Source organism: Atheta coriaria, unplaced genomic scaffold (assembly GCF_025399875.1).
Source record: "Atheta coriaria isolate IRGN ID8LTWV9N9 unplaced genomic scaffold, Caltech_Dcor_3.1 hic_scaffold_10_pilon, whole genome shotgun sequence".
Classification (NCBI taxonomy): Eukaryota; Metazoa; Arthropoda; class Insecta; order Coleoptera; family Staphylinidae; genus Dalotia; species Dalotia coriaria.
The window spans coordinates 4361456-4386900 of NW_027045452.1; the positions used below are offsets into that span (position 1 = coordinate 4361456).

At 39.0% G+C, this 25445-nt stretch overlaps 3 protein-coding genes across 3 annotated transcripts in view; 1 reads left to right on the forward strand and 2 right to left on the reverse strand.

Moving 5' to 3' along the window:
- The window catches only part of Sema2a (Semaphorin 2a), a 205556-nt gene extending 192508 nt beyond the window's left edge, over positions 1-13048 (reverse strand). Inside the window, exon 1 of the mRNA XM_065314776.1 lies at positions 12722-13048. The gene's annotated coding sequence lies outside the window, so the exon portion shown is untranslated. The remainder of the gene's footprint in view (positions 1-12721) is intronic.
- An 8649-nt stretch (positions 13049-21697) lies between these two features.
- Positions 21698-22990, reverse strand: epsilonCOP (coatomer subunit epsilon). Its single transcript, XM_065313575.1, has 3 exons — positions 22787-22990; positions 22270-22722; positions 21698-22212 (listed from the first exon to the last, which is right to left on the reverse strand). The coding sequence occupies exons 1-3, from the start codon at positions 22889-22891 to the stop codon at positions 21853-21855; spliced, it is 918 nt and encodes a 305-aa protein (XP_065169647.1). The 5' UTR covers positions 22892-22990; the 3' UTR covers positions 21698-21852.
- A 35-nt stretch (positions 22991-23025) lies between these two features.
- LOC135800357 (uncharacterized) lies at positions 23026-25442 on the forward strand. Its single transcript, XM_065313572.1, has 5 exons — positions 23026-23430; positions 23492-24747; positions 24810-24950; positions 25007-25266; positions 25323-25442. The coding sequence occupies exons 1-5, from the start codon at positions 23148-23150 to the stop codon at positions 25357-25359; spliced, it is 1977 nt and encodes a 658-aa protein (XP_065169644.1). The 5' UTR covers positions 23026-23147; the 3' UTR covers positions 25360-25442.
- Positions 25443-25445: the final 3 nt, after the last annotated feature.

The following is a 25445-nucleotide window of genomic DNA, read 5'->3' on the forward strand; positions in this document are numbered from 1 at the left end:
ATTAAAGCTATTAAATTATTTAATTTCCGTAGTGCAAACCTTCCTACCTGCCCAAACACCAACATAGGTATAGGTACTTCATGCCGACGTCTTCCCCCACTCCGTTTCGCGGGTTTGACAGCAGTATATAATGCAAGCTCGCAACGCGCAAAGTGTAAGTGTGGTCCTAGTCGCTGGGATTCTGCATTGAACTGCCTGCTACTCATTTTTCACCATCTAATTAATTTATCATCTAGGTACTTTAAATAGAAGTGAATTAACCTCTATATATTTATCGTTTACGCTGTAATTTTTCCAAATGAATTGCATAGATAACATGCGTTTGTTTCGCCTGCACGCCGCTATAATCGCCATAACGAATGGTTGCTTCATGCAAATTCACCTCGTCACTTCCTGCACCCAGTTCCGCGAAACAACACAACAAATTATGAGAACTGCTCGCGTTCAAAACTGTGCCGCATTTGCATTTAAATAGATAAATAACGAACACAATATAATTTTTTAAACTAATATAAAAGTTCTGCATTCTATAGAAAACTAGTATTTGCTGTGTAAAATCTAAAATTCAATGTTGTAGGAATGGGATTGTATTCAACTCCTTAGGTTTGATTTATTGTCTGCGATCCTCTTGATCCTTTGACTTGGAGTGAATACTGTTATTTGTGTCAGGATTGTATCGAGTCGGCTCTTCGAGGTTCAAAGGGAACTATCCTTTTTCCGTGTATTTGCACACACTAGGTCGACACAATTCAATCGTCTTCCATTTACTATCCTTTTGCTTTACTTACATATCCTTCGAGTCGGTACTCACATTATTTTATTTATTAAATATAAAAATCACGTTTCTACATAACTATAAAGAATAAAATCAATATTTTCTACTCCACTCCACTCATTTATATAGGTTAAATCTTATAGAAGGTTTCGAAATAAGAATAAATAACGTTTTCGTCCTTGCTGGATTACCGGGCACAGATCAACAATGGGAATTGTCACCTGCACGCGCAGAGCAACATGCGACACTCTTTTGAGACGTGCTTCCAAATGTTCAGCTCAAGGACGAAGGACGAGGAATAGATTTAAATCGTGTTTGCACTTGCAAATCTTTGCACAATGAACAAGCAGTTCAGTAAACAAGCACGACTACACACACAAGTTAAAATTTGTAGGGAAGGTGAAAGATTAAGGACAAGAATGATTTTGTTGAAACTTCGAAAAGATTAGGTTATGTTAATAAAGTTCCCTACATTTTCGGAGAAAGTGGTTGCGTCTGCATTAGAATAATAACTGATTGCACGTTTTGAGGGCGAGCGGCAAGCCGCGATGATAATCTCTCCGTTTTTCGTCCCTTGGTCTCGCGTCGACGGGGGTTAATTTGCATCGGATAAAAATAATTCAACGGACCCTCGCAGGTTGCGGCGCTGTTAAAGCCGACAAATTAATTAAGTAATCTTCAAAAATGGACACAACCCTCGACGTATCTTTCCAAAAAGCTTTCTAACCGCAGGCACACTTTGATATTATGATACATTCTAATACATTTATCTACTACAACAACATACAATGTGTCTACAGTGACATATTTTAGAAATACTGCTACGTTGTGATATTTTTTATCTTAGTCTGGTAACATTTCTCGCGAGTATTGGCTCTCGGCATCGAAGATGCTAGTCGATATGAAAAGCGAGATTTTTTATGTAAATTCATATACGCGCGCCGTGGCATTTGCATCGAAATGGCAATATTTGCCGCGCGCACCCGCACGTGCTGAAGAACGCGCGCGCGCGATGCAATGTCGATATTAAATTTGTTTACATGGAAAAATAACTCGAGCACCGCGCTGCGAATCTCTTACTTTTACAGCACACAATTTGTATTACAAGTAAAGATACTAGTAATTTCCGGTGCACAAAATGTCCCCAAAGTGAACACAAAGTTTTAAAACATCAATGTTTGAGTTTCGGGACGTGTATCGAGCACCTTAATTAATTAATTTTAAATTTTGAAATTTTTTGCTTTTATTTATTTCACGTGCAAAACACGAATAAAAAAAAATTAAAAAAAAAATTGGTGGGTAACATTTCAAAAACAACAGCGTAATAACTGTTTCACAGCAATTTTTTATTGTGTTTTTCGATCGTGCTTTTCAGGTCCCGTCCTCCTTTTTTATGTCTTTTTTGAGATATTTCCCTGTATCCCTATATCCGTACAACGCGCACGTGTACATACGTGTCTGATTGAATCGATAACACAATTTTCCACCTTCTTTTCTTGAGTTACCTTTAGATATTACATATTTTTTTGTTTCTTCATTTTAATACTAAAATCGTAAAATATTTAAATTTTAAGTAATTTGTAATTACATTTCCCTAAAAACATTTAATATAAGCCGTGTAAAAGTTAAGGTATAACATTGTAAATGTGTTGTATCAGGATGTTTCAGGATGTATTTATTATCTAAGCGAGCTATTAAAGTTGGACGCTAACCATTTACGGCGTTCGCATAGCGTTGTTACCCCCATACCCCTACTTGCGCTCTTAACGCATGCATATTTACCTTCCTGCAAACCTAGCCGGCCACTAATAACCCTGCTTAGTGCTCTTCCCGAAAACGCTCCGCCGGACTCTCGTCCATTTACATTTACACCAAAATGAATGCACGTGCCATTTCACGAAAAGGAGTTGTGCGCTCTACCCCCGAACGCATACAACAAAATATAACCACTCGCCAGTTCAAAGCGTACAAAATACACACCGCACACTTTGATACACATATGAGCAGATGAAAGTGGAATGCGAGGGTGAAAGGTGTGGTTGCTTGGTGCCCGGAGTGTGGAGTATGAGGGGATGATGCCGGGCAGACGGTCATCTCGCGTCGTTATATATCCATGACGCGATGTTAACAACCGCTCGTTGTAGTAACATGTGTTTAATGTAAAACGTGAATTACGCCGATGCGCCCGCGCTCCAATTTAATTACAGGTCGCCGGACGCAGTCAGCATTCGCGATGCGCATATAATTTCGCTTAAAATTCATGCTCTCATGTTGGGACATACGCAGCATAAATTTATTTTTCGTTAAAAACAAAATTAAATAAAATGCAAATAGTTTTTTATTTGATTTTATCAATGTTTGAGTTGCAGTAGATACTCGTTAGTAGTATGATAACGAAATAACTTTATACGAGTATGTAAAATATTATAAAATGAGAATGTTAATTAAATGTTTATTTTTAAACAAAAAAAAAAGAATTTAACATTAATACAGGATTGCAATCTGAATGGGAAATTCGTGCGCGTTTGGTCGTAAATCATAGCCGATAATAAAAAACACGGCGTTTGGCGCGTTCTCGTCCTGTCGGACATCGGATTTCGTCTCCACGTTTGCATTAAAACACGAATTTACGCACGCTTCAAAATCCCACCCCTTCAAACCTACATACCCACACCCACACACAAACAGACGCATAAATATGAAAACTCAGGAGGCGCGCAGTAAAAAATCCGGCATAAAAACGAAAAATAAATCCCAGCAAAGAGACAACGCCGTAACAAAATATATATCCAGTCTGCAAAGTAAAAATATCCAGCATGCCGACATTCGACAATTAGAATATCCTCAAAGCACTCGCGCGCCACGACAAAATCAAAGGCAAATGAGTTATTAAAAACGAAATAAGAATCCTGCGCAAACAGCGACCACGGCGGATTGTAGGATGAATATATAAAAAGCATGTATATCATTCGAGCAGAAACGAGAGAAAAGTATGAGCTCCGTACGCTTAAAAAAATTAAAGCGAATAAAAGCAATTACTTTGCTGTAGAACGCACGTATAAACACGGCATACCTACTGAAGCTGAAAAAAATTACAGTGCGCACCATAAACGAACGCATTTCAATATGCGACCTGTTTTAATAAGCAAAAAACATAATTATTATTCGAAGGGATGTAGAGACATTCACAGCCTATTTATCTAAAGTAAAATAAATTCAATAAAAAAACACAGGCCCGGTGTGAACATAATAAGCTTTATAATAAATTATAATACATCTTATTTTCATAATTTTCCCGCAAAATATTATTCTGAAGTTAATTTATTACAATAAATGCATTTGTACGACACGAATAATTAATTACCAATGCTCCCACACACGATTTCGTAATTAATTGTAAAAAATGTAGCGCTCTGCGCAAAGAGTGTAATATCCTATAAGTACCTCTATAAACATACAGTATGTTTATAAATTTTGGAAAAAATATATTTTTACGGTTATTGGGATAACACTGCAAACACGTTGTATATGTAGAAAACACAATCGTAAATTAGCTCAGAAAATTATAGGTTATACTCGCGTCGGCGACTTGCAGGAAAGTTACCTGCTTATTATAATGTCGTTGGAAAATTGCCCGCGACACTTTGTTTCTCCACTCTGCTGGTCGATTTAATGTTGTGAGTTTTTTCTACGTACAAGTAAACCACTTTATTTCGAACTTCATATTTATAATCTAGATCTGATCGTCGAACAAAGCAACATAACCTAGTTGAAGTTTTCCACCACCAGAATGCGCTGTACGTCGAACGCAACCCGTCTCGCAATTTGTAAACGCGGTAATAGCTCTCGTTTTGCTTCACTTCATTCGCTACAACTATGAAACTAAAGACGTAACAGTCCAGCCATGCTGAAATAGCTCGATGGTAAAAGCTCGGCGAAATGGCGGAATGTTTCATTAGTGTTTCATACTCGACTAACGCCGGCGCCGCACCGCACCGACACCGCATGACAACGTCGTTGTTCACTTCAACAAACACCGCCAAGTTTCACCTCTGCGGTTTCAGGTGAGTGAGCAAGTGTAGTTATGTTTATAGATATAGGTGTTACCGCACCAAACGAACTAGACGGAACGCTGTGCACGCTAGTTTAATATTATTGATCAATGGCGGCTAATCACGGACGTTTCGGTCGATGCTTATTGAAATACTTTGTTTGCGGTTTGCAGACGGGAGTAGTTGGGCGGGCTGCGAGCGCTGGGAGCGGCAAGTCCGAAGTTGGACGCTAACGAGCTTTGCTGCGCAGACAGATAGACAACGCGGACGCCAAACGGACGAGCATTCGATTGCTCTCTTGTGTGTTTCGATCTTCAAAGGCCTCATGCCTTTATATACCAGCAGTTATATATTCCATAACACGAACTATTCACTAAGGTAAATTTATTAGACACAGTATAGGTATATCTGCGTTTATATATACGAAATAAATTAAATTATATTTAGGTGTTGTCCTTTTTATTATTTTAACCTACTGTATATTATGGTTTCTGGTATGGCGTGTAATTAAATTGCGATTTTCGAAATGTAATTACGCGCGGAAAACCTCAGACGCGCTCGCCGCTGCCGCCCCCGAAAACTAATTATTCAGTTTTCGTGCTTGCCTCTCCTTCTGAATACTCGAATCGTATTCATAACAAAATGTATTTTCTCAAATATCACACATTATTCCTTATACTTTTGATATAATTCAGTAAAAGTGAAAGGTATACAACGCGTTATTTCTAATTTATTAAATCGTTTCAGTGCGATAATTAAGATTTTCAACTGTGGTGGCACGCGTTGCAAAAGCGATAAAATGCATTCCGCGTCGTTGGTTTGTTTGCGTGCGCGAATTTATGCGCTGCAGCGGCGACGATAAACATGTTCGGACGTCGTCATAACTCAAGACAAAACATTGCGACATACAAATTGTTTCGCGTTCGATTTCGCAAACGCTCTCTGCGAAAACAGCGCAAAAACGCCAACGGGATGCGTTTCGGCGGCGGGAGCGCGAACGTGATTTATCCATAATTCATAAGGTGCAACGGTCGTGCACGTGTAAACCCACAACTGCACAATCGCTTCCATTCTTTGGTTATGTTTCTTTTTTCATGTTTGTGTATTTGCTAAACAGCGATTGCAAATCATCCTCTGCTGTTGTATAAATTCAACTTTTTTTCTACCATTTGCAGATATATTTGAGCAGAGCGAAAAAATATCGTGTGTATAACAAGTTAAAAATTATTATTATTTAATCACAAAATGTGAAATAAAAGTTTTGGCCAGTTTGAAATGGATTTCGTATAATTCGTCTTCTACCGAAAAAAAAACACCCTCCGAATGTGAGAAATCAAAGTACGTCGCCATATTTCGTCCAGCGCGGCCATTTCATATATCATGGCATTGCGGCACATCAGTTACACTTGATAGTGTGTAGTCAATTTCACATCGCGTGGGCGCCCGGAAGTGGCGGAGGTGTCGAAGGAAGGCAATATTCCAACTACCCTCGACACCCCTCGATAATACTCAGGCAGTCCGTACTGAGCACTGCGCGCAAGGGTGGCTCTCACTCGACTCGAGGGTTTCCCACAGCTGCATCGCAATGTGTTTTATGACCGATGGCTAATGGAAAACGCAAGCTCGAAACTGATTTCCCGACTTTCTCGACTCACCCCACAGTTTCCACAAACTAAATCAGCCCCTATACTCACAACTCGATAGATTATAAGATAACGTTGTTACTTACACCTTTTTTCTATAGAAATACAGTAGATGCAACCAAATTAACATGCCGTGATACATAATATGCAACCATGTATGCATTTGTGTGTGATGCGTCGAAAATTCAGAATATACGTGAATCCCGTTGAATTGTCGAATCAGACCGAATTATGCACGCGCGAGGGCAGGGAATGGGTTGGCGGGTGCACAAAGGATAATTTAGCGCCGCGCACGGCAGAGTAAATAGTGCACGGCGCGCAATTAATTACACTTTGGGCGGCCCGCAATTAATTTAATCAATAACTGTTACTCGCGCATGCTGGCCTCGCCCCGAGCGCAAAATTACCGTAAACAATGCAAATACAAACGCGACGCATTATTGATTGCTAAAATTAAATTTTAAAAATTATGAAATCCTACTCGTAGCCAGACCGACTGCGCTGATGAACAATTTAATTACTAATGGGTAGCACAATTCTCTTAATTGCCGCTTGAAATCGAATATAATTTTAGTATCATTATAATTAAATATTTACGGAATTAATGACTTAGCGTAAACTTACCGAAAGTTAACATTTTTCATACAAAAGACTTATGTTAAGCTCTCCCTTGGGTGCTGCCCTTGTAATTCGGGTGTAAACCGGTGTATTGTAAATATGCTGATTAAATGTTCGAACGTAATACGCTCGGGTGTTGAAAACACTCAACTTTCCCATCTGAGGTCTCGAAAATCCTTGTTTAAACCCTTAAAGGATTATGTGCCCGGTCGGCAATCCAAAACACATCCAGTGTTCACTTGCTTGCGCACCAAATTGCATAAAAATGGTTTGTTTAGACCAGTAGTCTAATTATCTCATTATCTAATCGTGTGCTAATCTAATCGAATTGTACCAATTAATGCACGTGCAATTAACATAACCTCATTGCCCATTCCTATCGCTTGATTATTATTCAAGCAGAGTGTGATACATGTGTCCAATGCGGATTATAGCCTGCAGCGCCATCTAGGATGCTATGCACCTGAATAGCGCCGGCGACGTTATCGAGCCGGAAGACATTAATTTCCTGCGGTGCAATAATAACACGTTAAACGCCCGCTTCGATCGCGTGTAATTTAGTGAGATGCTGGAGGATTATCGGTTTTATTATTCCGTTTGACGTTTAGAGGTTATTAGGTTGACAGTCTCGAGAGTTATGTCTGACGATAACTCATAACATGACAATCAAATCTCAAAATAGATGTTTTCCACGCTGGTATATATTGGTGGTCGTCATTTATTCGGAACTTTTTTTAAATTCTAAGTACTATTTGCAACTAGGTGGCAACACAAGTTTACAACTTGTGCCTGACGGCGTGTGATCAATTAGAGCATAATTGCAATGCAATTACGACGTATTCCTATCAGCCCTTCGGCTGTTGTGTCGCTTCCTGCTTGATTACAGTTCATGCACACATGTCTAAATCTGTAATTACCGCGCGCATTAAAACACCACCGGAGATAAAATTGTAGTAAAAGTACAGAGGATGATTTAATTATCCTGTTTATCCTGCAGCGATATTAATTATTTTTTATTACTAATGAAGGACAATAAAAGAAAAGCGCTGTGTGTATGCGTTTCGGTCTCGCCGCCCCCCGTTATGTGGTACTAATAATCCGCGCGTAAGAGAAGTCCCAAATCCTTGCGGTTGCGGTGGCGGCGGCGAGGGACGAAATTGTCCGGAACGGAACAGATTCTTTTCGCATAAAAAATGACATTTATAGCGGCGCAATGTAGCGTGGCGTTTAGCGGAGCGCCTGCAGAGCTTAAACCGCCGCCCCTATAACCACCCCCGTTCTTCGTCTTCCTCGCCTCCACTTCTCAGTTCGCAGAACGCAATTCCTTATGGATTTAAATGCTTCTGCAGACACAGCCGCAGCCACAGTTGCAGAAACAGCAGAACAAACGAAACATATTTTTATTATTTTCCTGCGAGCACGCGCAGCAACTAAACTTTCTTTAACGCAAAGTTACTGCTCATAATACCGAAAATGTTTATTATCAATTCGCACAGCATGAGAATATTTTTAACTTTGTGAGATTTATAAATTTTCTTGTTAAATGACGTCCTGTTTGTTTTCGAATGCACAACTAGAACCAATATTTGCGAGGGTGTCTGCATAGTATTATCCTGTATTGCGGTAGTGCTCGAGTTGCAGCGAAACAGGACGTGACGGGGCATCGTGTTACGCCCCTGTCGTTGCTGCAGACTTTACAGTTTGTCTGAGTTTGCACCCGTCTCGTCCTCTTCCTGATGATCATCCTGTGCATAGGCCACAACTGTCCGCAACAGCAGTGTCACCAGTCTTGTCATGGATAATTAGAAAATCGTAGTTTGCCTCGGAATTAATTATGCGATAATTACGAAACGCATTAATATTCGCTTTAAATTAAATGCTCTCTCTATTTCTAAAACTAATTTTACATTAATCTATTTATACAGTCGGTGGTGTCAATTAAAGTAGCTTAATTTGTCAGTAGAAAAACTATTAAAGTATTAAAGAAGTACAAAAATATCCTGGATAAATGGATATTGACAATGCAATAAGTGAATATTGAGTGCAATAATGTTTCGAGAGTCGTAAAACTTCAATGTAATTAAAAAACAACTCGTTTTTGGTAGTTTTTATACATTTTCCTGAATAACAAAACTAAGTTAATTTCAATCTATAATTAAATTAAGACAATTTTTATCTATGTAATAATGAAATAGTAAAAATTTCATATTTTTCAGCATTTATCAATAAATTGTGTTTTTCCGGAGTATTGTCCGGATTACAGTCTACCGCTTATATTATGCTAGAAAGTTTAATCCATGCGTGAAATCAGATTTGTTGATTTGCATTGTGCGAATCACGCGCGATGCGTAAACAAAAGCCGTCATATTTGCCTTTCGGCGCACACACACACGCTTCGATAACATCACTCCGCCATCCTATCCGTTTGAATAGTGAGCGCTATTCGCGACACATCCCGCCAAACATCGACGCGAGACAAAGGCCTGACAAGTAAATTTAGTTGACGGGCTGAATTTTCACAATACGCGCACGCGATAAGAGGCATCCAACCACCAGCCCCCTCCAACAAGCCAAAACTGCGAGTTTAAACTTATAACAATACAATCATCCAACCCAAACATAACAAAACATACCAAACTGTCAAAATGTCGAATTTCAACAAATAATTTCATAATAACAATGCCGATAACCAGTAAAAACAGTCAAGAATTGAATTGTAACTTTAAAAAAAAGTTCAATAATAATAAACGCGCTATAAATGCAAATTGAAATGGATGCGACGAATTGCGCGCTGAATGCTGAAGCATTTGCATAATAACGAACTTGGTTATTGCCGGAATGGCATGCCGTACGGCCAAAGCACAGATAACATTTTTGCTGTGCCCGTAAATATTTGTTTCGCGAGTGAAACAAAAATATTTCATTGCAATATGTTGCAAATTAAAACAGTTCCATCACATCCGCATATTTAAACAAAAACCTACCACCAAAAAAACCTCATCGTTTGATTAACAATAAAATATAATAAAAGGCAATATACAGCTTTTTGATGTAATCGAAAATGCATAGTAAAAAGTAACAATTTCGATCATGCATTATGATACGTACGGCGGTGGTGCGCGCATAATTCTAGTGGTAGTTTCAACACGCCGCTTTTACACGCAGGAACAATGCCCTTTTGCCAGTCTGGCTGCAGGCCTCGCACGAAAAGGGAGGCGTGCGCACAATGCGTCGGCGGCAGCGAGACATAATACCGCCGCACACACGACCGACAAACGCTTGGTAATTCCACAATTCGCGTATTCAAAACGACATGCATGCTGCGGGAGGTATCACCAGTGTTATAGAAATCGGGCGCAGGTCCTTTAGCGCATGAACAAGGTGCAAGACACACACACACACACACACAAGCTTAATACGGTTAAGCAAGCGAATCAAAGGCCATTCAATTAGCAAACTTGTGGTGTGCCACCAAACGCGCCATCTAGAAGACAATAGCTTACAGCTTAACAGACTCCATTGGAAAACCGCTCACAAAACACGCACGCAATATTAATTTCATTATTTTTTATCTTCGTGGATGAATTCAATTTGTATAAATCAGTTTTTATCGCTTGGACACACCAAAAGAACAGTTTCGGTCTTTGTACCTGAACGACGAGTGGCGAACATTACATTTTCCGAAATGGCGCCTCCCGAACAAACGAAGCGATCTAACCGACAGGTCGTAACAGCGCGTCCAAACGTCCTATAACGCCGAAAGACCGAAAACAGCGAACAACATCCTGCAACATCTTCGAGTATCGGGTGGATGCTTAGCGCTCATGGGGGAGCAACTGGCGAGATTGTGTGTGGATGATTTTTTGATAAGACGCACTTTTCTCTCTTTCTTGCGGTGATAGCAAAACTACCATGAAAACGAAACTTTATCGCTCCCAAAATACAAACTAGCAAAAATTGGATAACGGCATCCCATTTCAGAAAAAACGCTTTCAAAAAAACAATTTGAAAAATAATTAAAACTTAAAACATGGTAATTTGAACTTCTACTACCAACAGAAATTGAAAATATAGCCAAACAGATTATAAAATCACAGAAACCGAAGGGGCATTTAATATTTTATGTTTTTTCGACCGACGCAAAACTTCCAAGCAGGAAATTGCAAACGCATGCCAACGACCAACAATAACCGGCCAGTTCCACTCTTAAGATCATTTATTTATTTTATTATACAATGCGTCTATGGTAATACTTATCTCGGTACATGTAGGTACGTATAAACCAATTTTTTATGTTTTTTTGTGATTTAAAAACAATGTGTACATTCCTGCAAGAGTATAGTTCAGTCCGGTTTCATATGGTTCTCGCAGTTCTTGGTGGCTTATCGCCGATTGCGATCTCAATTCATCGCTGCCATTGGCGAGCCGCGGCAATCTGCGATCGAAAATATCCGCGCGCGCATTTCGTTTCATGCCTGATTTCTTGCCGCACGTTCCTGCGTAACCAAACTCAACCTCACGAAAGTTAAGAACGTGTACTTAAACTTACACTCAGGTGAACGCGAGCCATACTCGAGCTTATTATTGCGAAACTCCCGTTTTGTCAAGCCGGCAGGAGTACCGCAGGAATTCCGCTCACATAAGTGTTTAAGCATATTCTTATACACGAAAGGGGGCACAGCTAGAGACATGTTTCAATGTTTCAAAGCGAGTTACTAAGCGTGCACGAGCGAATTCTTGGATTCCTGCGAGGAAGCACAGGCAGGCATTTAATTACAACGATAAGGCATCTCCCGATAGGCTGGTTGCGTCGAACATGAGTGCGAGTCGAATACGCCGACAGCGAGAGCTTAATTATCGACGCGCAAGCCAGCAGGAAGAAAGAAATACAACATGATGTGCAATTTTCTATAGTATACCTACATGTAATTTAAAATATCGAAATATGCAAAAAAGAAAAGGTTTTAACACTATTCTAGTTCTTTTTGAAGCATGTTTCGCACCTTTTTCCAGTTTTTTATATTCCTGCTGAGTTTCATGTCTACCCTTAACGCACAAAAGCACCTCACACGCCTTACACCTTCAAGAGTAAGCATACACTAGCAAAAAGGTTTCCCAAACTTTCTGAATAGACATCCTTACATTATAGGCTAGCCTAGATTTTCCTGCGGGGCTGCAACCGACAGCAAAAAGTGTTTGTCCCGCTTTCCACTCTCCTCTCTCATCTTGGCGCGTGTTTAATTTTTTTCTTTCGTTCTCACACGACTTTGTACTCGCCAGCAGGAATTGAGCATTGTGCATGCGAGCGTAGGTGAGAGCATGTGGCATGTGCCGGGGTTTCAGCGCGCGCGGTCGTGTCGCTCGTGCGAGATGTAAATAAGCCGGTCGATATCTTAACCTCTAAACCTCCATTCCTGCTCAAATGCCTCCACTGCTGTTGGCCGCGCGCTCGTCTGATAGTATCTTCGGTTTCTAAACCGAGACTCGCGCCGCACTCGTGGCTATTATAACACTTCTGCAGCATTGCACAACAGGAATCATAATAAACGCGTCGCCAACACAAATAAACAAACAACATTTAAACTAGCAGCGCGTGTATACAAGCAATGTTTAGAAAAGCATGCGATCTGTACCTTTTCTCCAAAGTGCAGCAATAACTTTAAATCCAAATTTCTTCAAAACAACTTCCAGAAACACTGTTTGTTTGTATTTTTTCAATTGTTGTTATTATTTCACTAACAACACTACGTTAAAAAACCCCGTGGACGTTAATTTAACAGGTTTAAGAGAACTTATCATTAAGTGCATTTAAGTTTTTATTGTGGACTTCCATGTTGAGAGACATAATTTGCCGCAGCAAGATTTTTTGCTCACAAGTGGAGAATTTTTCGGCCCGCATAGACGTCGAGACGAGAGCGCGACGACCGAACCCGCGCGCGTACACGACCGCGACCGGCTGCCAGCAGGAACGAACTAGGAGGGCGCCAGTCGGCGGCCGGCAGGCGAGCTCTGCCTTGCCGTGGAGTTGCGCACAACGTGCAGAACTTCGATCTGCACGGCCAACCCAACAACCAAACCGACACCAGTGATTGCGACTGCCAGCACGCGCACCAGCAACATCAGCAACGAACAACATTTTTTTATAATATTTAATCTTTTTGTACGTAGAGGCTTTTGTAAATCGCTCATGGGGTGTTTACTAGAATGTAAATGTAGTATAAATTTTTAATGTGTTCGGATGTCTTTCATTCGTATTCATCGCTTATTAAATATTAATGCTACGGATTAGGAAATTCCATTTATTCGCTTTTTCCGGCCGCCCCTCGTCTTGTATCAAAATTCTAAGAAACACAAAGCACTCGTTGAAAGATTTCAGAATTTCTGAATTTTTAATCAGTCACTTTGCTCAATTTTAGAGGAGATGTTAGGTATCTTAACCAAATAGAAAAAAAATTGTGATAAGGTCGTAGCCCTGGTACTTCAATGCCATAGTATTTGCACTCACATATCTCTCTTACTCGGGACCTGCTGGTCCTCTGGTCTTGTCTTCTGATGCATGAAAATAGTTGTGCGTTGCTGGTCTCCTGGACAGCAGGCTTGTTACCATGCCTGCAAACCGCGGCCGGCCAAGGGTCGCATTGTTGAAAGACAATGTTTGGTATAATTACCACATAACGGACAATTTATGATGGAAGCCGGTCGTGCCGGAGCGATGACACGACGGTGGTGGCGGTCGAACCCTTTTCCCGACATTCTCCGAATTATCCGGCGATAAATTATGCACAGGACAAGACCAGACCGCACCACTAGACCACGCGTGCATTATTTTTTCTAGATATTTGAAATATTTCTCCAAAAAAACCACAAAACTTTACTATCACATTCCATTAAAATATATCCGAACATTGAGTATTTAGAAAAAAAATTTGTAAATCGGTTGTAAAGTGTATGAAAAAGTGGAGATTTACAAGTGATAAAAGCTTGCAGCTTTTGAGCTTTGTTTGCTTTTGGCGCTTCCTGCATGCGCAATTCCTCCAATCCTACCATCCAGCCATCCGTTGATATGGCGATTGCGCATGGCTGCAGTCCTTTCGACATTTTCGCCGCTTTTCGGCCATCCGCAGGAAAAAATTATTGAGTTATATTGATGCGCGTATATTCACAAAAAAATCCGCACGGCAACGGAACACCGTTTGCATATTGAATACGCATAATTCCTAAACTCCCGCATTCCAATCCGCCAGACAGAAAATCCTGCCGCGAGGTTTAAAATCCCTCAGCCTGAAAAATTCACACAACGCACAATCACGCTAGACCTAGATTCCACATGCGCAAGCGAAATCGATAAAAAAAATTGCATTTTAATCGAGTTTTAACGACATAATCAACACTAGTTTGAAAATCATAAATTCCACTGAATAAAAATTGCGTTCCCACAAAATCAGCCACCGGGAAAAAATCCGTATGAATATAAATTCGACGCAACAACCGCGCGCGGCTTGAAAAAGCTCTGTAATTAATGTATTAATTAATTAAGGACATGATGAGAATAAATGCGTCTGAATTTTTTGTCCGCGTGTTGTATTTCTTCTTTTTTTTTTCGCTCTGTGCACGTACAATTAGTGGGAGTTTACGCAGGTGCTCTCGACGGTGTTACGTTCGTCACGAAACGTAACTCTGCGGCACTAAAAAAAAAACGAATGCAAAAAATTGTATATATGTATAGAAAAACGCGCGTAACTGGTGAATGAACATCGCGAGCCGTCCGCGTCATGAACCCATGAATCACGACACGCGTCGGGCGCGAGTTGCCAGTTATATTGTAAAATAATATCATATTTATCAACGAGGAAAGGGTCCGCACGTGAACGTAACAGGTCGTGTTTTCTAGCGATTTTTTTCTCTCACTATGCGCAGGAATGGAACGAAACGGTCGGTGCGTTGTCGGAATATGAATGATCCGGGCATTTCGTGCGCGCATGATTTATGACGATTTGACGATTTAGTGTTGTGTCGGGGTAGGGCGTAAACGCGACTATTATTGCTCGCCCTCGCAAGCGTCGACCAAACGGAAAAACGCCAGCTTGAGATAAAAATTAATTACAAACAACTATTTTATCATATATCAAAATTGTATCTAGATATTTTGTGGCGGGTAGGTGTAATTTAATTTTTTATTATTTTGGTTAAATATAATCTTTAAATTTATCTATTTTACACTTAACACTGTGATTTCATCAATAAGATTCGCAATTTATATTTAAATAAATAAGTGCTAATAATGTTTATAATGCACTTTAGGGCATCTCTGATTAAATTATTCAACTATAACTATCATTGAATTTCCATATCAATTTTCAACCTTTTTAAACACCTTTTAATTTACAAGTTTCGATATTTTAAAAGTTATTCTGCAATTCGGAACAGGAAAGATTCCAATAAATTATAGAACATTAAAATTTGTCCAGCAGTTTTTAAGTTATAAATGATGTAACTAACGACTTTCTTTTATATACGAGTATAACGGCACATTTAAAAAGTAACTGTATTTACCACAATTAAATGTTTTTTTCGTGTAAATTACTTGTTTTTCACGCTGTTAGATGAAAATAATTAATAACACAAAATCAAATCTTACTTCAATTATAAACAAGTACATTATTAGTTGTCACTCATTCCGATACTTTTAAGTTTCGTTCAATAACGATTATATACTTAATGAAAATTTACTTTCCTGGTGATTATTTTTTACATTATGTAACTTTTGCAATTTGTTCTTTTTGTACGTATACTTTTATCGAGTAATGCTTTAAGTAAATGTCTTGTGCCATTAAATAGTAATTAATGCAAAAATCTATAAACAGCCGAAAACAACAAAGCTTTCAATTAAATGAACTTTTTATGAGTAATTTTGAACGAAAACAAAGGCAACTCATTAACTACAAATCATAATGGAACCGAATAAAAACAAGAACAAAAATAAATTTAATTAATACTAAATCTGCAGGCTTCTCGCAATAAAAGCCGTGTCTACGACTGCAGCTGAAACACAGGTACACAACAATAAAAACTTTTTATTTTCATATATATTGACAGACGTAAAATGAAACGTCCTCGCTTAACAGGAATCGTATCCTTTATTCATTGTCTTAGTGTTTTTATTTTTTCCGCTCGACGCATAATTACTACAATGATATAGAAATGTGACTAAAGACGCAAGTTCAAAATAAGTTTACTGGTGTTTTTGATGCATTCCTGTTTACTGCTCCGGTTTCCTGCTGGCTTTGTGGACGATTCATAAACGTCCTTATAAACGGACCGCTATTTTGCGCGGCGGCGAGGAAGAGAAATGACGTACATGACCGTCGCCCGTATAAGTTGATTGAGGTAATTAATAACGCGCGCGTTCTGCTAAATTTTATCGCGAGATATAATAGTAAAGTCGCTATTTATATGTATGTTGGACATAACCTAAAATATATACTGCAACAGTCAAAACACCAAAAAAGTAGTAATTATTTAGGAAAGCAAACAAAATTGTCATAATACAGTTTATATTGGTATAATATTGTGAAATAAATAGTTTGAAACGTTGGTCTGGCTTGAATTTAAGATGACTTTCAGCCGACGTGCAATGATAACGCGACGTGGCGGCCGTTAAACTGGACGCCCGAATTATTCAAGAGGAAATTCTCGCAGCGCCATGGTTACATCCCAACTTCTACTCGCCGGCAGAAACGCAATCCTAACGTTTTAACTGCCACGTCCTGACCGTGCATGCCCGAAATTTCTATGGCCTAATATGTGCTTGTACTTGTCCGCGACGCATGCAATATTCCTAGTATTCCAACCCTTTCGTCCTTTACTTTACACCGACGTGAATTTTCTATGGATGTGTTGATGGGCGTAATTCGTCGCCAAAATTTGTTGATTCATACTTAAATATCTTTACGACCGGTCGTAATGAATGCCTATACACAAGCATTCAAGTATTTTGCATCCCTTAGAAATCCTTTGGATTTTTGGTAAGCATTCGGGGTAGAATTTAATAAAATAGAAACGAAAGGTAAACTTGGACGCCTTAACTCGACTCGAGTTCTTCGTTAATTAAAATATAATTAATATTTCGGGTACAACCACGAAAGTCCGAAAAGTTTTGCTAAACGTATTACAGAACAACGATTCAAAAGTGTAAATATAAACAGAAATAATTTACACAACAACCAAACACTGAAAACATTTTAATTAACTTTCAACTGCGCATGCGTATAAACTTTACGTCCATTGGTGCATGCATACGTCATGGTAGGCGGAGCATAATCATTTCTTATTCTTGCATTACAGCCACGAAGCTTCAACACAGAATATTAATATTTAAATTTAATTTCCCGAAATGCCTGGATACTCTGCATGCGCTCTCGGTGAAATTCGCATCCTGCTTGTCTCGCCGTGAACACACAAGTGAACAGTAGGAACAGCAGGAACAAAATACCTGAGGTGAACCCCGGTGTATCCACAACATACATTGTATGCTTCAGCTGTGTGTACACAATACTTCGTTACCTATTAGCTGAGCAAAGGTGGAAGTGTGACGACATGGCTGAAGTCCACACCACAGCCAGCAGGGGATGTATTCAGCGGGAGCGATTTTCATTATTGATAAACGTGTTAATAAGGAGGAACGATTTCATTTATTCACGCGACGCTGCGAGATGTTTAATTAAGATGCTTGCCATACTCAAAACCAAGCGCCTCCACCAATCCACAAAAAAATTAATTAAACGACAAACGCATAGGTACATTTACTTACATTCCAGATATATACAATTTCATGTGCTTGTTAACCTAATGAATGTGTAGAGTCAAAATATTATTCAATATTTGAGCGTATTTTGATAAAGATTGTGAGTGATGTTGTAATTGCATATTCTACTGATGTAGGGCGTCAAATCCACGCTGTGATTCGTGCGTAAATTAATTATTCTCTGTGCAGTGCGCGTTGACTGGATGACCATTAGCGCTAATAATCGACCAATAATTAAAATCGCATGCATGACGCGGCCGCGTCAACCAGTCCGCTTTATACGCCATTGACTAAATGCTAAAATTAATTAATAATTGAATACGCGCGAGTGCGGACCATGTGTAGATGGTACGCAAAATTTAATTTAGAATATTAATCCAGCGATATACACAACACGATATAAACACCAAATTTACATGAAATTAACAAGCCTGTTATTCAGAGGTGAAACTAATTTACACACACTTCATAAGTAAATAAAATAGTGCGCTTTTTAATTAAAAAATTTAATATTAAATAAATTGTGATGTTTTTTGGTTCGGTTTGGTTGAGATGGAAAGATAATCAATCGACGTTGGAAAACTGTCACTCTCGTTCGGTGCCGGTGGCGGCACAGCATCGGAATCGATTTTCCTCGCGAAAGAAATTCTTAAAACGCGTTCAGAGGAAAATTTCGCCTTGGCGATAGACAGGCGAAGCTGCGTTTAATCGTCTGCGCGCATCGTCCACCAGTCTGCCACTTTCCACCCTTATCTCAAACCGAACGCAAGCAACCCTCGCGTTTTCTGTGCCAGTCTGGAAGACGCAAGACGCGTTAATGAATTCTTTATAAGTCGGCTAGTTTCGCAGCGCATAAATTAAAGCCTCGATGGTTGCCGCCCTATAAATATCCTCGACTATTCTTTATAACCCCTAAAATTTCCGAACAATTTCGTATAGTTAAGCTGCTTTTGAAGCAGAGGGATGATTTTTCCCAGAAAATTGTTTTAACGACCTAAAACGATCATAAAATGCGTTTGCAGTGCTGTATATGCATTTTTGTGAGGATTAAAAATGGCCACCTCGCTTCCGCTTAGAGTTTTAATGTATTCCGCTGTTTTTTTTACAAGCGGCGAGACGAAACCGTCGTTTTAATTGCCGAATATGCTACGTGCATGTTAATGGCGATCGTTAATTGCTTTTCTAATTAAATGTTTTAATTCCGCGTGTCGACAACGCTCGGATTTCAAAGAATATGACCATACCCATGCGGGACACGTTTCTAATTTCCGCTCAATCTTCAATAAAAAAAAAACCGGCTTTTTAAAACGTCAGATAAGTTTTAAAATTATGTTTAAAATTCAAATAATTTTTTCTCTTTGGACGTTTTATTTTGATTTTGACACTGCCACAATGAAAATACTGTGAATACTTCATTAGAGTTAAATAGAATAGAGGCGCACTGAATAATTTTATAAAATACTGCACCCCGGTTACGGATGTGAGGGTGCATATAGATATGAATGTGTGGAAGCAAATGCCAAAAAAATTAAAAGTGTAGCGACGGACAAAAAGTGAATGAGAACAAACTCGACCCTTCAGGCCATCCAGGCAATCCCTGCAGTTTTCCGACGTTGAACAACGTCGCAATTATGATTTATAGATGACCACGGCCAAATTAAAAACTGGTAGTGTTGACCAAGAGTTAATTAAAATAAACGCACAACTTACCAACAAAAATAATAAATGTGTATTACTAAAATATACAAGAAACGCTAAAAAAACGTGATTTTTTTTTAATTTCCTGGAAGTAACTTAATATTTTGTATATTTTTGGCTTTTCTTAAACGATGTGGAACTAATCTGTAGCAAAAAATAACCCAGAAAAGAAATAAATTCTATTTATCAGTTTCAAGCATTCCGGTGTTGATTTTCCGCGTTTTTGCCGATTTTTTTTGGCAGTTGGTGAGCATAAAGCGCATTATCTCATTATATCCTTTAAACTAATGGAGCGTAAGATCGATTTCTCGCGCCCGTGTTTATTTTTTTACGCTCCAAGTATTTATTCTCTGGTCGCAATCAAATGCTGTGCTGAAAGATCGCTCACTTTTCCAGCAAGCCGCCTTCCACGAAGCAAAAACCGTTAAACTATTCATTGCGAGTCATTTAAGCCAATACATAAATTATCACCCGAAGAAAAACGAATGCCGACGCGCTGGAAAAGCGATAGTAAAAAAACGTCGACGTCTGACGACGGCGGAATTCCGTTGAAAGAAGAAGATCGAAAGCGAGGGATGAAGGTGGAGAGAAAGCGTAGTCGCGCCTGGATGCGAAGATGAGGACAAACGAAATGAATGCACTGTCCTCCTGCGAGCCGAGGCGATTTGTCAGCGCGTCACACTCGCGCAAGTGGTGCTTGATGCATGCCGCAATTTTTCCTACCTCTCGACGTTTTTTCGCCGCCTTCTGAAGGCAGCGCCTGCTTCCGTGCATTCTCCAGCCCTCTATTCTTCCGCTTTTGGCTTTTTGTTCGGCTGCTGCGTCCGTCGGGTTTTGGGCGTGCACGGAATCACGTGTCTCATCACCTGCGGCTTAATGTCGCGGAAAATTATAAGTCACATTCAAGTATTACGGAATTACTCACGGCCAACACGCCGAGAAATTGTGGCAACAAAAGACCGCCAGCACAAAAAACACACGATTTATAACGAGCGATTATTTTAATGTCGCTTTGAAGAGAGTCCGGACGACTCTTGAATAAACGGATGTGTAATAAAATGCATTATGCGCATTATCGTAAACTCTCTCAATATTCTTACAATCGACATAGTCACAATTCAGCGATATTTCTTCTAAAAAAGTTGAAATATTTACTAGTTCCTTGAATTATTATAAACGACTGCTATTGAATAATAAACAAACCGTTGCAATTTTTGATATTACTTGGTTTGGTACAACTGGTTTATTGCGATGCGGGATCGCCCACATCGGTTGAATGTGGATGAATGTGATCACAATACGAGTACAGCACGCCACGAAGAAAAAGAGCGTTTTGCGCGCGACCAAGCCTTCGCTTTGTCGGACCGCGCGCCGCGAGACCTTTCTTCTTCCGCGCGCACTGTCCTCCTAACTAAATCACTCTGAGAGATAAGATACGACCCGAACACGGTACTGCACTCTGTTATTATGCGTCGCGCGGGCGAAACCTTCTTTTTTGCGCTTGCCGGATTCGCCTGCATTCTGTGCTACATCAACAATGTAAAATATATTTTTGGTCCGAGCACGAAGTCAGCGCGCGTGCCGCAAAAAAAGCAGAAAACCTCAGAAAATACAGAAGGCGCGAGAGAAAATGCTGATAAGTGGTTAACGCAGTTATGTTTAACGAATATGAAATGTTTTATTTATGATATTGTAAAAATGTGGCATGGTATTGCGCATATAAAACAAAATGAAAAGTTTTCTAAACTGGTGCAAATTAAACGATTGTATCCATAATCAAGGAGTTTTAACATTCCTTGTCAATGTTTATAACATTAACTTAATTACTACCAATCGGAAATTTATTGCAAATTTTGGTGGTTTACACCTACCTGCAGAAAGAATCACCTCTCCTGCTCCAGCCCATAGATATAAACGTAGTATTAACGTCGAAAACACGAAAAGATACTTCACTAATCCTATGTTATATTGCTTCTGTTCAACTGCACGAACATTCTTTTCATTGTTTTAATTCTTATAAACGAAAAGAAAATTAAACTTGCGACCTGGGCGCGTAACTGATGCGGCATAAAATTCGATTAAGCGGGACTATTAAATATACGTAACCTATAAAACAAACTAGATTTAATGATTTCTGTCATCACTAGTAATAAAGATCACTGAATCATTATAAAATTATAATACATTATAATATTATTTAATTTGCAAATTAGACACATAATCAATATTATTTTCCTTAATTATATCCAAACACGTTCTGTTTTACACCGATACAGGTTTACTGAATGTATACTGACCACAAACACGTTCAAAATCATTTTCTTTGATCTGCATGTCTCTGATATATGGATGATCTGCATTGGAATCTCGCAGTTGCGACAAATATCTTTTCGCTACCTCTGGCTCTTTTCCGCTTTGATATGACAACACAATCAAATTTACTAAAGTATCTGGATGATTAGGATCTCTGTCTAGAGCTTCTTGAAGAGCAACTCCAGCTTCTTCTAGTTTCCTTTGTGCTATTAAAGCAACAGCTTGGCCATTTAGAAGTAGAGGAGTTGAGCCATACTTGTCAATCATCTCTTGATAAATATAGAATGCCTCTTGAATTTTATCACCTCCCTTAAAATAAATAACATTAATAAAATGCTAACCAAAATATGATTTTAGATATCTTACAATTGCAACATTAACACTTGCTTGAGCCAACTGAGTCAAAGTTGCATCTTCATCCAACTCTTGCATTTCTTTTAGTTTCTTCTTAGCTGCATCCAGCCTATTGATCTTTAATAATAAATCCACACAGAATGCCATTGTCTCAATGGTTTCTGAAATGTGTAGCACTTTATAGGCTGCTTCATAATTATTTTCAATACTGTAGATTGTTGCAGCAACCAATAGCAAAAGATTACTGTTGTCTGGAATGTTTCCACTCATCAAGTTCTCTAGTTCAGCGAGAATTGCATCATGCTTGTTCTTCTGGTGTAAATATTCAGCCAGCATTTTTAGAGGTTGTAGAACTTCAGGCGATGATGCTTTGATTTCATCCATAACAACCAAAAATTTCCGTTGAGCCATATATGCTCTGTAGGTAAAAATGTCACGTTCCAGTGAGATTTCCGGAGAGGATGGCTATAAAATAATGATGCTATAATAATTAAAAGTTATAACAAATATAGAAAACAAGCAAACTAACCTTTCGAAGCTTTTGGGCTTCATTTATACATTGCTGGTAGTGACCAATGTAATAAAAATTCTTAATATCAAATAACTCGTCGACATCTTGTTGTGGGCGCGACATTGTTCCTATTTATTAATTATTTCTTATTATTCTAAACCCAAATACGTGTTGATACCGGAGGAAAACAGCAAACGTCAGATGTACAGTTGGCAGAAGCATCTAGGGATATTTGGTGTTATTTTAGAGTCTACACGGTTGGCACCTCATGTTTAAAACCACCAAACATTCAAATTCGAATCACAATAACGTAGTTCGCCAAGCACTGACGGAAAAAATTATTTCATTGCTATTATAAATCAGATTTACAGCTACAATCATGCATTTTATAAGAACTTTACTGTCTAGTGGTCCAAAGGTGAGCAAAGATCACCCTACAGACAATGTTTCTGAGGACCTCAGCGATGTGGCCCTTGACAAGCCCGTAGAACGTTTTCAACACTTCCTACGACATCTTCGAATCTATACCTTGGGCACAGCAAATGAAGAAATCACTCGTCCTGTTATCTCTTCCTACGATATTTTCTGGATCCTAGTAAATCTTCATATAAACATTCGATTTATAACTCAATACATTGACTTGTGCTTGGAATGGGGTGGCCGTAAGTATAACGCAAGTGCTAAAAAGTGCTAAAAACTGTTTTATATTATAATATTGTATAGTACTGGTGTGGATTATATTCACTCTGACGAACATCACAATGTGCACCTGGCTGGGAGTAATTTTTTCCTTTCTTGGATCCTATGGTGATCGTTCATACCTTACCATCTGGGACATGATGCCCATTTTTTCGGGTGTTTCTATTGGTATCACCGTGTTTGAAACCTTTAAAATGATAGAAACCGGTTTAATACTATCAAGTGGCTTCATGTCATTCCAAAACTATATCTATTTGAACGAAAGTAAAATGGTTGCCGCGGTACCGACATGTAACAAGACAAAGTTCAGTTTTGAACCTGCCGTTGGTGTACCATATGGATTATCTAAGGTATTTACTGATCAAGGAAACGCACAATACGCGAATATTCTGAATTGGACTTTAGATAATGACCGTGTAGACTGTGCAATATGGGTATACTTGTGTGTGGCCCTCGTCCGGCTATTTCAATTCAAAAGATATAGGTATTATCCACTACGTGCTAACATTGTTATGCTTTTGGTTGTGCTTTGCTTCACGATTTTGATGAATAGTATGATCCATCCGAATCCCGTTGGAGAGCTTTTGCATTTTCACACCAACCAGTTCACCAGTATACGGCCATATTTACAAGTCATTGTTTTCTCCGTGAGTGAATACTTACCAATGCATTGGGTAACGCTGGGATATCTGTGTCCAAAACAAGCCATACTGAGTCAAATCTGGACCATTGCAGCTTATAAGATTGCTACAGCATTTTTTCTCCTTTATTGGATTCCATATGTTGCTGGTGATCTTCAAGTTTTCGCCAAAGTGAACGACCCTGCATGTCTGCAATTTTTTGGAATTCATTTTCTTTTCGTCATGATCCCAATCACGCTTCGACGAAGCGCCATGGTGGTCGGATCTACATTTTATCTCCTCTACTTCTATTTGATAATGATGCATGGTATTACAAATATTCTACTCACCGTGGACTTGTTTGAGTTTTCGTTTATGACATCCCAACGAATTTTGTATCGATACAGGAACCTCATCTACGTAGTGCTTATTATTATATTATTTTTTTTCACCTATCCCTTCTGCACAGTATCGACACATTATTTTTTGTTCTATTTGAACGCAAAGGCACACTTTCATACGATCATGACATTTCTAACGTTAAGTACGTTTGCTTTGGCGATCTACGGCTTGGAAAGACTCAACGGGGATTACTTATTTATGAAAGGCACTTTGTATCCGCAAACCAACGCTCTGAAGATTCTATTTCTCATCAATTTTGTAAGTTATTACCTTAAACACAATGAGATAAATCTGCTTCTGTATTAATTGTGTTTTTACAGGCGTTGGTGCTGCTTTTTATAAATCAGCTTAACCACCACGATTATCGCACAGAACACGACAATCAAATCTATTGGGGTGCTGTGGGACTCTGCTTGGGCCCTTTAGTCATTGGATTTTGGACCTCTTGGGCAGGCAAAGGCGCAAGTATAAGATTTTATATTTTAATATGGTTTATTAAATGTTTCCGATTATTTAGAAATACCGTGGTGGATTTCAACCCAAGAACAGATGGGGTATGCCATCAGCACTATGGCGGAACCAACGAAGAAGAAAGACATTACATACAATGTACGCATACCGAATGAAAAGGGATTGTCAACACAATTGTCTTATTGAGAATCCGATTCTGAAAATGAAGGTTAAACAAAGTCTGAACGACCAAGAGGCCATTTTGGGAATAAAGAAGATATTTAAATTAAAATTAGCAATGGATAAAACTTCGGAAGATTCCTTTATGTGAGTGCATACTACATTTTGGTTTATCAAATAATATTTGATGAAATAACTTTTAGAATTAGTGAAAATGATTCGCGGCTAATGCGAGACTAAATATTCGAAATATTATCACCACGCAGAAGTTTTCCTTTGGAATGATTCATATAAACTCAAGATATCATGATCATGAATTATTCGTT

Excerpts from the sequence above, each read along its gene's own strand:
- epsilonCOP (XM_065313575.1), bottom strand. The coding sequence starts at position 22,891 with ATGTCGCGCCCACAACAAGATGTCGACGAGTTATTTGATATTAAGAAT. Across the intron at positions 22,723-22,786 it reads AAGCCCAAAAGCTTCGAAAG|CCATCCTCTCCGGAAATCTC; the intron begins GTTAGTTTGCTT and ends ATTATTTTATAG. Across the intron at positions 22,213-22,269 it reads CAAGTGTTAATGTTGCAATT|GGAGGTGATAAAATTCAAGA; the intron begins GTAAGATATCTA and ends ATTTATTTTAAG.
- LOC135800357 (XM_065313572.1), top strand. The coding sequence starts at position 23,148 with ATGCATTTTATAAGAACTTTACTGTCTAGTGGTCCAAAGGTGAGCAAA. Across the intron at positions 23,431-23,491 it reads GTGCTTGGAATGGGGTGGCC|TACTGGTGTGGATTATATTC; the intron begins GTAAGTATAACG and ends AATATTGTATAG. Across the intron at positions 24,951-25,006 it reads CCTCTTGGGCAGGCAAAGGC|AAATACCGTGGTGGATTTCA; the intron begins GCAAGTATAAGA and ends CCGATTATTTAG.